The 12,170-nt window shown below is 38.4% G+C and overlaps 1 protein-coding gene across 3 annotated transcripts in view; it reads right to left on the reverse strand.

Moving 5' to 3' along the window:
• Nucleotides 1–4,037, reverse strand: part of LOC117306791 (metabotropic glutamate receptor 4-like) — a 50,231-nt gene extending 46,194 nt beyond the window's left edge. For all 3 annotated transcript variants that reach the window (XM_033791301.1, XM_033791303.1, XM_033791302.1), the window contains exon 1: nt 3,226–4,037. In XM_033791301.1, coding sequence (XP_033647192.1) covers nt 3,226–3,720 — 495 coding nt within the window. In that variant the 5' untranslated portion in view covers nt 3,721–4,037. The remainder of the gene's footprint in view (nt 1–3,225) is intronic.
• Between the last annotated feature and the right edge of the window lie 8,133 nt (nt 4,038–12,170).

Genomic DNA, 12,170 nt, shown 5'->3' on the forward strand with positions numbered 1-12,170 from the left:
CGTATGCCAACAAAAGTCCAAGAACGTCCAACTTCCCAACGAATTGCTTCGAAAAAGTCGACATCGGTGTTGGAAAGAACGTATCCATAGCGTATCCATAGCGTATTGAACGTATACATAGCGTATGACTAACGCATTGATAGCGTTTCACTAACTAATAACGAAGTTATGACAGCGTATCACAACGTATGCAAGCGTACGAGTAACGTTTGCCTAAAGCCTAAGCAGTGAGATATAAACGAAATATTGTTCGTGGATTTTTAAAGTGGTAACACCTTACAGTAGAAATAGTCACCGACGTACATCAACGTATACCAACCTACGAGTAACGTTCCTCTCACGTATGCCGGCGTATGTCAACGTTTGTCTATCGTACCATGAACTTACGGGGAACTTATGCAGAACGTATAAAGCACACGTTCAGTACGCCGAGAAATTTTGAACACGCTCATTTTGAAAATCGCGATACGCCATGGTGTGACAGGGCCTTTACCAAGGACCTGTCGAGCCGCAGTAACGTAACCAGACATTTTTCACATGGGGGGGGGGGGGGGGGGGCAAGTGGGGGATAAAGACTAGGTCAATAAACTAGTTGATCGTTAAAGTGAAGTTTTGCCACTCAAAGAAGTGACTGTGTTAAATAAAACAACTACCCCTAAAAAAATGGGGGGAGAAAACAAAGTTTGCTTTTATTTTCCCCAAATGTAGTTGTCAATTGCGTGCATTGTTTGTTGGTAGGACCTTGAGCAAATGTCATGTTTACAATATACTTAATTTCCGTGATATGACCACCTAATCGATCGTGTGCTAAAACAAAACGGAAGTGTTTCCAGGAACATCATTTTGATCCAAGGTTGTTGGTTAAATAGCACATGATTGCCAGGGGTCGACCCAGAGAAGCTAAATGAACGCACCCGAAGTCAAAGGTTATTGTAGATAATAAATCAATGCTGTAGGCCTATTGAACAAACCTCAACCACATTACAGTAGAGTTTCAACTCTCGTTTGTCCTTAACTCCAAGTTCCACTCCGTTGTGTCTAGAAATTGAAGAGCATTTGCCAGTAGCCTTTTTTACGATGGGAAGTCGCGATTTAATGGTAAACAAACCAGCGTTTCACGCCAGTCTCTGTCCTTGGTTTGTTATTATACAAGGCTTTCAAAGAAAGTATGCCCTTGTTATTTATCATTTCCGAAAGATTATGTCAGCTACATTGTATGTTACAACGTGTGATTTCTGCATGCTCAACTGCTTTCATATTGCGGTTCGTCGCGCTTCGCGTTACAGCATAGCCAATAATTGAAAGTCAAAATCAATTGTGTGGCCAGTCGCTTTGAAATGGGGGTAGTTTCGCCAAATGTTATTGAAGTTTCCAACTTGCATGAGTATCAAGAGATTGCTCTGGCAGGAAACTCGACATGTATCGACTGGAGTGGAAATGTCAAAGGCGTATAGCCATGCACACAGGAATTCAAATGGTCACACATCATGTACGTATCCACACATGAATGAACTCGGAGCGAAAACAAACAAATTTGGACATGGGCATCACTGGCACTCAGAACAGAGTTCAATGCCATAAAGCATGTAAGCACAAAAACTTGCTAAGCACGTGCATTTATTGCTACACATAATTAGGTCCCAGCCATAATTTCATGAAGCTTACATTGCTCAACAAAGACATTCGCCAATTGGTATTTTCTGCTTAACAGCTTTATGAAATACTTGCTGATCCATGGACTACATTATGACAAAAACAAGGGTTATTTTGGAGATCTCCAATGCTATGTTTGTTAAGCTGCAGTACGGCAAACACTTTTTGTCTCCTATTTATTTTACACATTTTTTGTTATTTTTTATTCAGCTTCCACATTTTCTTGAACCTGAACAGTATACCAACAACTTAAATACAATTTTTCTATTATTTTCCTCATTTCATTTTTCGTATACTACTTTTTAAAACTTTTATTGAGCTTCCAGATTTGTTTTTTTTTTTAAACACGAATTGCCCATCCCACAATTGTGTCTTCAATGTCGTGTACGAAACCAACTAATCGTGAGATTGTCCAATTAGACAAAGTCACATATGAAGACCTACCTCATACTCTCCATGACATTTTCGGGCAGGCAAGGAACCACACTTGTCATTATTGAGAATGTGGAACTATTTGCATTGTTATTGTTTGTCTAAAGCGCTGTGGTCTAAATGAAATGGCGCTATATAAAAACCCATTGTTTTGTATTAGTTAAACTTTCGTATCAAAACTATCGTATCAAATCAAGGTAGCATTTGCAGATTTTCGGCTTCGAGGTGATTTTAATTTTGCATGGAATGCAAGTATTTGTATATGTTCTTCTAATGACCAATGTTCAACATCTGCTGGCAGGATGTCCAGTGGTGGATTTCACAAAGAGTTAGGACTGCTTTTATCTCGAGTTAGGACCAGTTACTCTTCCTAACTTAGGACTATCCATGCAGGGTTCGATTTCACAAAGAGTTAGGACTAGTCCTAAGGGATATCAAAAACGTACAGCTAGTCCTAAGTTAGGACTAGTAACTCGTCCTAACTCGATATAAGACTAGTCCTAACTCTTTGTGAAATCCACCGAAATCGACCCCAGGCAAAGTGGCTCTTTTGGACAACATGCGATGTCAGAGGTTCCATGTTGTACGCAAGAGGATTTTAATGTTTGTGTGTATCATTGCAACTGCAAACTACGTGACACTCACGTCGTAGTTACATTAAAGGTGTCTGCTCACTTGGCCGACACATTTTGTTTCGATATCACTTCTGGTGGTGACTACTCCGTGACACACTCCATGACAAATACTGGTCACACACCGGAGTATAGTGACCCCCTACAGTTATTCTTTATCCCACATACAATTGATTACATTAGATTAATAATTATTAACATTATTAATAAAATACGTAATGGCAAAGATTCAAGTGCTGAAAGACTGTGGCAACTTTAAAAAAAAAGGCACACCCTCTTATTTTATCGGGCGACCGACAGCTTAGATTTATAAGCATATCAATTTATGTAAGACTCGTCTATACTGAGATGATTATTTGTTTTTATCATTATCAAAAATTATAAATTACTAGGGAAACTGACTTAGTAAATTGTATGTGCTGTGGGGTTGAACAAAGGAAAAGGTGACTACGGTTGGACTCGAACCAACGACTTCCGGATTAACGTGAATTGTTTACACTTCACTCACCTTGAACAAGCGAAGGATATTGGCCACCATGGTGGACACCGGGCTCCCCGCTGCACCTACCACCCCGATGGTTGGCTGCGGGGGTTCGTAGTCCGGTGTGCTCCCATTCGGACAGGTGAAAGCATTTAAGTCAATCCTCGTCATCGTAGATGTTACAAACTCCATGGTCTGCTCCAGTGCATAAGTCTCTCTACTACACGTATCTAGAATCAAAGCTCCAATGTTTATACCAGGCAATAATTCCTGATCGTTGTTGATCTTCTCCAAGGCGTAAACCATCGCTTCTAATCGCTGATATCCACCCAGATCGAAGGTCCCGCACCCGTTGATCCCGTTCTCATGCACGGGGAAGAGTCCTCCCAGGATTATGTTCCCATCGATGCGTACACTCTCCACAGGCATAGACACAACGGTGTGCCTACCAATCCCTAAGTTATAGATCGTGAATAGGACCATCAACAACTCTTGGTAAACCCCCATGACTGGACGCGCCATTTGACGGACCGCAGTCTGTAGTGAAACCCCAGGATTGCGGGAGAGTTCTCTTACCGGTGGTGCCTCTCTCCCCACGGCATGTTACGATGTGAGACAAGGATCCCTTTCGTCGTACACGCCGTGCGCGCCAGTGGTGTGTGTTGTCAGTTTCTAGTTAAGATCCGCACTCGCATCTGTCCCTTTCACGGTGTAGTGAACTCATCAGATATGTACAGCAGGCTCGTTGGGTTTCGACGTCGTCGTCATCAGAAGCTCCGGGTGTATTTATGTGTTCACTCAGCCAGGCCCTGCTACAACTCACGCAAATTAGCTTCACCCGATTCCTGTGTGAAATGACAAGGCATGGGTAGTTTACCGAAATGTTGTTTTCATTTAAATTAAAAAATACAGACTATTTTGAGAGTACATTGCATGTGATATGATAACTAATAGAATACTAGCCACTGCACATCAACACGTTTACATGTAATAATACACCACACGCGTTGACGGTGTTGCAAGTCATGGATTTTTGTCCGACAGTTACATGCTCCAATTAATTTGTTATAGTTGTCACTTAAAGACACTGGACACTATTGGTAATTGTCAAAGACCAGTCTTCTCACTTGGCGTATCTCAACATATTCATAAAATAACAAACCCGTGAAAATTTCAGCTTGATTGGTCGTCGGAGTTGCGAGATAACTATGAAAAAAAAAACACCCTTGTCACACTAAGTTCTGTGCTTTCATATGCTTGATTTCGAGACCTCAAATTCTAAATCTGAGGTCTCGATATCAAATTCGTGGAAAATTACTTCTTTCTCGAAAACTACGTCACTTCAGAGGGAGCTGTTTCTCACAATGTTTTATACTATCAACCTCTCCCCATTACTCGTTACCAAGTGAGGTTTCTATGCTGATAATTATTTTGAGTTATAACCAATAGTGCCCACTGCCTTTAAGGACAAAATATTCACAAAGAACATCTTGTTTGGGGGTTATATTACCTCCCCCCCCCCCTCAATGCGGTTTTCTTTTGCCTATCCATGTGGTTTCGTAATCTTTTCCCCAGGCAGGGAAAGAATACTTGACATTACAAAACAAAGTTCACAGTGTTTTGGTTTTCATAAGAGCTTGTAATATCATAGTATCAATGGGATTGTAATATCATAGTAAAAAAAAACGAACAGGAATTGGCCACTTTTTGTCCACGTAAACAGCGTTTCTCGTTCTCAATTTGGTTTCATTTTACATTGCTCCAATTCCGGCCGTGAAGGTCGACCAAGTTAGAAATTAATAAAATAAACAACTCCTCTTTAATTTGTTTGTTTAGCAAAATTAAATCACGGAAAGCTAATTGGTACCAGTGACCCAGTTCCAAAACTACATTTAAGATTATTCAAAATTGTTTTTAAAAATAACCTTTAATACACTTGTGATATGATTCACTTCAATTTTCATTGGTGTCCGTGACGACAAACACATCACTTTTGATAATCATCAAAGACCAGTATCCTCACGTGGTGTTTATCCTAACAATGCATAAAATAACAAACCTGTGACAATTTTGATTCAATAGGCATCGAAGTTGCAAGAGGATATTGAAAGAAAAACACACTTGAAATACTTTCCTAACAATGCATAAAATAACAAACCTGTGAACATTTTGATTCAAAAGGCATCGAAGTTGCAAGAGAATATTGAAAGAAAAACACACTTGAAATACTTTCAGATGACTAATAAAGGCTTCAGGCCTGTAGTCTTTACATATTTAAGTGAGAAAATACCTCTTTCTCAAAAACTACGTTACTTTAGAAGGAGCCGTTTCTCACTGTACTTCACAAGCTAATGTTGAAAACAATCTCACAGGTTGTTGTAAGGCCACATAAAAAAAGAAATTGTTGATCGTCCTTTTTTTGCGGATGGGGGGAGGGAGGGAGGTTTTTTTAATTTTTGTTTTATTTTATTATACAGTTTTGTTGACATGCCAAATATGAAATCAAGAATAAGGAAATCATCACAATCACTATAAAACAGAGGGTTTGTGTGTTTTTGATGTTATCAATAGTTTTGTCAAACAAATTTAACTCCTAGATGACATTTTCTGTAAACTTTTTCAAACAACTAAGCGCAGTGTAGCTCAAGTAAATATTTGAAGAGTTTTTCTTGTTTTGCCAACATGAATAAAAACCTTCTTCAAACATCTTTTTAAACCTGTACATTTTGAACAAAATATCAGCTGAAAAGGTTGTTTTTTAATGATTTAAAAAACGGTCGGGCGGGGACGATCAACAATTTTGTTGTATGTGGCCTTAGGTCTATTTATCGAAAGCTAGAGGATTTTCACGAATTTGCTTTTCCATAAACGAAAACGAAGTCCCAAAGGAAGAGAGTAGGATTTACGAGGTAGAGAGAGAGTCTAAAAATAGTTGTTAAACATTACATCACATTTCAGTTGCCAAGGCCAGACAATTAAAATGTTTTTTTTTTTTTTTTTTTAACGTGCCATTTTCTACTTAAAATATTCCAGTTGACTGCGCGCTCAAATTTGCGTTTTCGTTTATTTGCGCATTTGTCCAGTGACAAGCACATGATTCCAACATCACGGTGGGCATATTAAAGAGCGTTGATGTGTTGAATGTGGCGGAACGTATGGTCATAACAAAGTTTCCTTTGTATTGTTTTGTCGGGTACTAAATGCACATAAACGAGAAAAAAGTTAGGTCTTCAGGTTGGGTTTTGATTTTATGTTTAAATCTTTTACATTTTGATCTTTGATTGATACTTTATTTTTCCCATTAACTTTTCAAAACTTTGAACTATTTTTATTTTCCAGAAAAATAATTAGTGTCTTAAGATGACGGTTTCATTTCTACAACTTTATATTTTACTTTGCTGTAAGATAACAAAGTCAATACACTTCACACATTTAAAGACACTGGACACTATTGGTAATTGTCAAAGACCAGTCTTCTCACTTGGTGTATCTCAACATATATGCATAAAATAAACAAACCTGTGAAAGTTTGAGCTCGATTGGTCGTCGGAGTTGCAAGATAACTATGAAAGAAAAAACACCCTTGTCACATGAAGTTTTGGGCTTTCAGATGCTTGATTTCGAGACCTCAAATTCTAAATCTGAGGTCTCGAAATCGAATTCGTGGAAAATTACTTATTTCACGAAAACTACGCCACTTCAGAGGGAGCTGTTTCTCACAATGAATGTTCCATACATATCAACCTCTCCCTATTACTCGTTACCAAGTGAGGTTTTATGCTAATAATTATTTTGAGTAATTACGTCCACTGCCTTTAATTGAAAACAAAAACAAATGTATCCGTTACATTTGGGTTTTCAAAATGCCTTCTGAGCGAGTCGATGAAACGTGCACATGCACAATTTAATGACGTGTTACCTAAGTTCTGAACTTCTAGAATAAGTGTACACTTGTAGAAAGATAGATGGAGAGAGAGAGTAAAAGAAACAAAATCCCTTTAAGCAATATTTCTCTTCCAGCAGCACTTTGAAACGGTACCCATCCGAATCGACTGCACCATTTAAATGTAGCCCACAGCCAGAACACACTATATGAAGTTGTGTTATGATTACATCGATCAGGGTGCCACTGATATACTCGAACCAGGGCCAGAACGGATGGCAACTCTACCCCGCAACGCTACTCCGAGAGCTATTTCGGTTCGCCGTAAAACGGAAATAACTTAAGTGACACTATTGGGTGACTATTATAGTAGCCCATGATTCATCCTCGACACAGCCATTTATGGAGCGGTAGCTGAAATACAGCAATCTCGACACAGGTTTTTATTTTATTTTGCGAAACATGTTTTACTTCAGTTTCTCTCTCAACCCCCCCCCCCAAAAAAAAAGCTTTCTGATCGATCAATCCCATCATGTACGAGGTGCCAATAATACTGCCGTCAATTTCAACAAACTCTTCCTAATTAATTTTAGAATTAATCTTAGGACGAGTATCAATAGACGCCAGGAGGACGCATTGAACCCAATAGCGAGGACGAGTTACTCGTTTGGTAATTGTCAAAGACCAGTTTGCTAATACTTGGTGTATCCCTACATCAAAATAAATAAACCTGTGAACATTGGCTCACTTGGTCATCGAACGTTGAAAGAGAATGATGAAAGAAAATTACACCCTTGTTGCAGTACTTTGTGTGCCTTCAGAGGAATAATACAAGGCTTCAGCTGAAGTCTTTTTGTTTAAGTGAGAAATTACCTCCTTTTTTCAAAAAATACGTTACTTCAGAGGGAGACGTTTCTTACACTGTTTTATACTATCAACAGATCCCGATTGCTCGTTACAAAGTAAGTTTTTGCTTACAATTATTTGAGAAATAACCAGTAGTACCCAGCGCCTTTAAAACAGAACCTCTCTCTCTCTCTTGCTCTTTTTCTTTCTTTCGTTGCTCTGGTCGAGTCAAAAGGGCTCCGGGGGATGAACGCAGACATTTAGAGCGGGAAACACACGGAAGACGCCGGTTGTTGAGCTAAAATTATTAGCATTACTATTAATGTTGATTTCTAACGCAGCGCTATATAAAGGTAGAAACGGAAATGAATGCGTGATAAGATGTGGAGTGCGTTTGCTTATACCATTAATAAAAAATGCATACACATCTTTTGAGTAAGTTATAACGTTTATTTTTCTTATTTATTTGAATTACCACTTTTAATGATTTTAAGCATTCAAACGTTTGACAGCTGATTTGTCCCATTGAAATTGTTATTTTCAATAATGAGTAAACAGATAATTGATAATAACTTATTACATTTCTAATGTGCCCTCTCTATCCGAGGAAGTTCGAAGGCGCATCTTCCATGATCTAAGAAACCGTTTCCCTGAGCACACCGGTACGATTTGAACTTTGAAGACATCGCATGTGATGTGCAAAATGTGGCGCTTTAACTGTCATCGCTTACCCCACAGTGCCCTTGATCTCAATGTATAGCCCAACCCTATGTAAATGCAGCTCGAGATTGTAATCCGTAGCTACATTTGTAGCCCAACCCAGCTATCATTGTTCGTAACCAAGTAAGGTTTCATGCTAAAAAATTGTTTTGAGTAATTACCAATAGTGTGCAGTGCCTTTAAGAACATTATTCAATTAGGTGCCCACGTTTTCAACAAAGCTTTGACTATTGGCTTATGTTTGATCAGGTTTTTATTTCAGTGTGTTTATAATTTGGCAAACATATAATAGGGACTGGGCGATTGGAGACTATGTATTTCTCACGCACAGAAAAAGGTAAGAATGAAATCATTCTCTGCGCAATTGTAATGCTGGTGTAAACTTAATAAAAAAATGTGCTGAAAGATTATTATAAGAAAATATAATAATTAATAAACATTAAAGATCATGTACTGAAATTTGGTTCAGTACGTGAACATAAAACCTTACTTGGTATTGAGTAAACAAGGGGGAGCTGTTGATAGTATAAAACATTGTGAGAAACGGCTCCGTCTAAAGAAAACGTAGTTTTTAAGAAAGAAGTAGTTTCTCACATAATTGTGTCCAATGCTCGAGTGTCATTATTTGAAAACCGTGCACGAAAAAACCCCATTTCCTGCTAAACTGCCTAGAGGCAGGTGGGAATGTTCGTAATGGGTAGACGTCATTTATTCCTGTCCACCTCACAATGATTTAGATTTTATTATTGTCTTAACCCTAACTTTATCGCAATCGCAGACAAATGGCTTGAAATTGACATAAAAGGTTTGTCATAATGAGTCATTTTTGTAAGACACAAAACACAACCGTCTACAGATTTATGTTTACACTTAAACGGTTTAAAGATAGTGAAGATAGAAAGCTTCCCTTAAAATATTATACTTGTTGAGGTGCTGTAGTTTTTGAGAAATGAGTAAAACAGTTAAATTGTTGTCTCAGTGAGACAAACAATAATTCATCATGTACAGCGGATTTAGTCAACTCTCCTGAACATCGCTGTAATTTTCCCTTTTTCTCAAAAACTTTATGACTTCAAGTGAATTACATGGCATGCATCTTCTTCAATGCGAGTAGGGATTCGTGACATCATTGAAATGGCCAACGATTTGATCTACAAAAAGTACCAAACCCTTAAAAGCAATACGTGTTTGTATCATTTAACAACTTTGTTTTATTATTGACCAAGACAAACTATATAAAAGTGAAGAAAAAAATACGTGGAGATGAACGAAGGAGTAATAAAAAACAAAACAAAAAACAAAACAGATTTTGTTATGTTTTTGACATGCAACTTGAGGTTGGGCATTTGAATCGAAGCCTGGTTTCACCATGGTTTGTAATCTGCATGCGTGCTCATAGATTTGTTTGTTGTGTTTATAATGTTTGTGTTAATAGTAGTTGCGCAGAGATATGAATATGACATCTAGCTTCTCTGGTAAAACTATTTCTGGTAATATTTTGCCATAATTTAACAGGCCTCTTAGTCCCCATGGTTGTTTCTAAGGAAACGCACGAAGACTTATTGTGCGAACCTGTATTTGTTTGAGACGTCGCGACGTGTCGAAGGTTTGGTTAAAAAATGTCTTTCAGCAATTAGGCCAGCGCAGCACTGCATCTCATTTATAGCAGTCATTCAACATATATCCATGGGTCGTAGCTGTATTACGTCTTGCCAGGTCCTCGACACCATCTTGATCACAAGTCATATCCTTCCTCGCCCATCGCACTGTGGTTAAGCAATGCTCAACCCTTGGTTTTTGGAAAACAGAGAACATGCTGAAGGACATCTCGCCACCATGCACGGGTGAAGAGAGACAGCCGCCATTAAAAGCATACATCACATCAAGAGAAATGGACTCCTCGTTCTGTATTTCGGTAACATTTTACTTGTTTAGTCCTTCATCTAATGCCAGTACATTGTCTGCCCCTAACCACTACAGCAGCAGCCAGCCAGCCAGGCCTCGGTGGTTTAAAGGCACTGGACACTACTCGCAACATCTCAAAATAAATGCTTGCATAAAAACTTACTTGAAATGAGCAATAGCGAGCAGTTGATCGCAAGAAACTTTGTGAGAAACATAGTATTAAGAAAGAGGTAATTTCTTACTCAAAAAATAATATAATTCAGCTCTGCTTTTATGTGATGCATCATTGCATCTGAAAGCACACAAAGCTATGCAATAAGGATTATTGTTTTTCAGTATTCTCTTGCAAATTCGATGACCAGTTCAGCCCAAATTTTCACAGGTTTTGTCATTTTATGTATACGTTGGGATACACCAAGTGTGAATGCTGTCTTTGACAGTATTACCAAACGAGTCCAGGGCCTTTAAAAAGGCACATTTCTCTGCATGTGAAGAAAAAGTGCTCACAACCTCCTTACACAAAGACGAAGGAAAACATCCGTTTCAGCTGTCAGAGGGAATTGGAAAGGGCAACAACGGACGTGTGGTCCACGACATGCAGCAAAACAATTCGGAATGAATGTTCCCGGCGTGTTGGACAGGAGACTCAGTATTTCTTTGGGATCGATACAGTGGCGGAACTTGGGTTGCCAAACGAAGGGGGACAAAGACCTCTTTGGCTAACCTTTACTCTTCTTCAGAGCTAATATGCTGATAATTATGTATGCAAATCCTCGAACGATATCAGCAACACAAGCTCCGTAATATTGAAAATGATTTGGATATTATTGTCTACCTCTGTAGGATGTAAAAAAAACAAAAACATTTACCCTTCTTCTAGTTTATATTTGTTTATACCCCTGCATACAACTCAACCTTTACCCTGCTTCTGAATAATATGTGTGCTGATGTGTCTGAACACAACCTCATAATGCATGCAACTCAAGCTCCGTAATAAATATTACAAATATTTTGAGGCTGCGAACAAAATGTTGAAAATCTTGCAAAACTCTTCTTTGTTCTTTTGAGTTCGTGGTTTTAAGAGAGCTGGTCGATTTCACAAAAATAGTCCTCAATTATACCTAGCCCTTGGACTCTTTAGGGGTTATTCAAAACTAAGGCTATAGTCCTAAATGAGGCTCGACCTAACGCGAGAGCACCGAATTCAAACTCTGGTGTTTCTGATTAGCAGAGTGTGGGTTCGAATCCCCAGCCGTGACACTTGTGTCCTTAAGCAAGACACATTGTAAACCCTCGTAAGGTGCTAAATAATTGGGTCTCGGAATTCATCACTGCAATAACCTACCTTTCTGAAAGTTGGTATATACACAGCGCCTTGAGTACCTTGTTTGGTAGATACGTGCGCTATATAAGACTTCGAAATTATTAATATTATTATTATTGTTATTATTATTATTATTATTATTATTATTATTATTATTATTATTATTATTATTATTATTATTACTCTAAGGTTATAGTCTTAACTCGTTGTGAAATCCAGCCCACAGCACTATGCTTCGATGATTACTGATATGCTCTCCGTATATCGGGAATGGCACCTAAATGTTCCTCATAG

This window comes from Asterias rubens, chromosome 2, assembly GCF_902459465.1.
Source record: "Asterias rubens chromosome 2, eAstRub1.3, whole genome shotgun sequence".
In the NCBI taxonomy this organism is placed as follows: Eukaryota; Metazoa; Echinodermata; class Asteroidea; order Forcipulatida; family Asteriidae; genus Asterias; species Asterias rubens.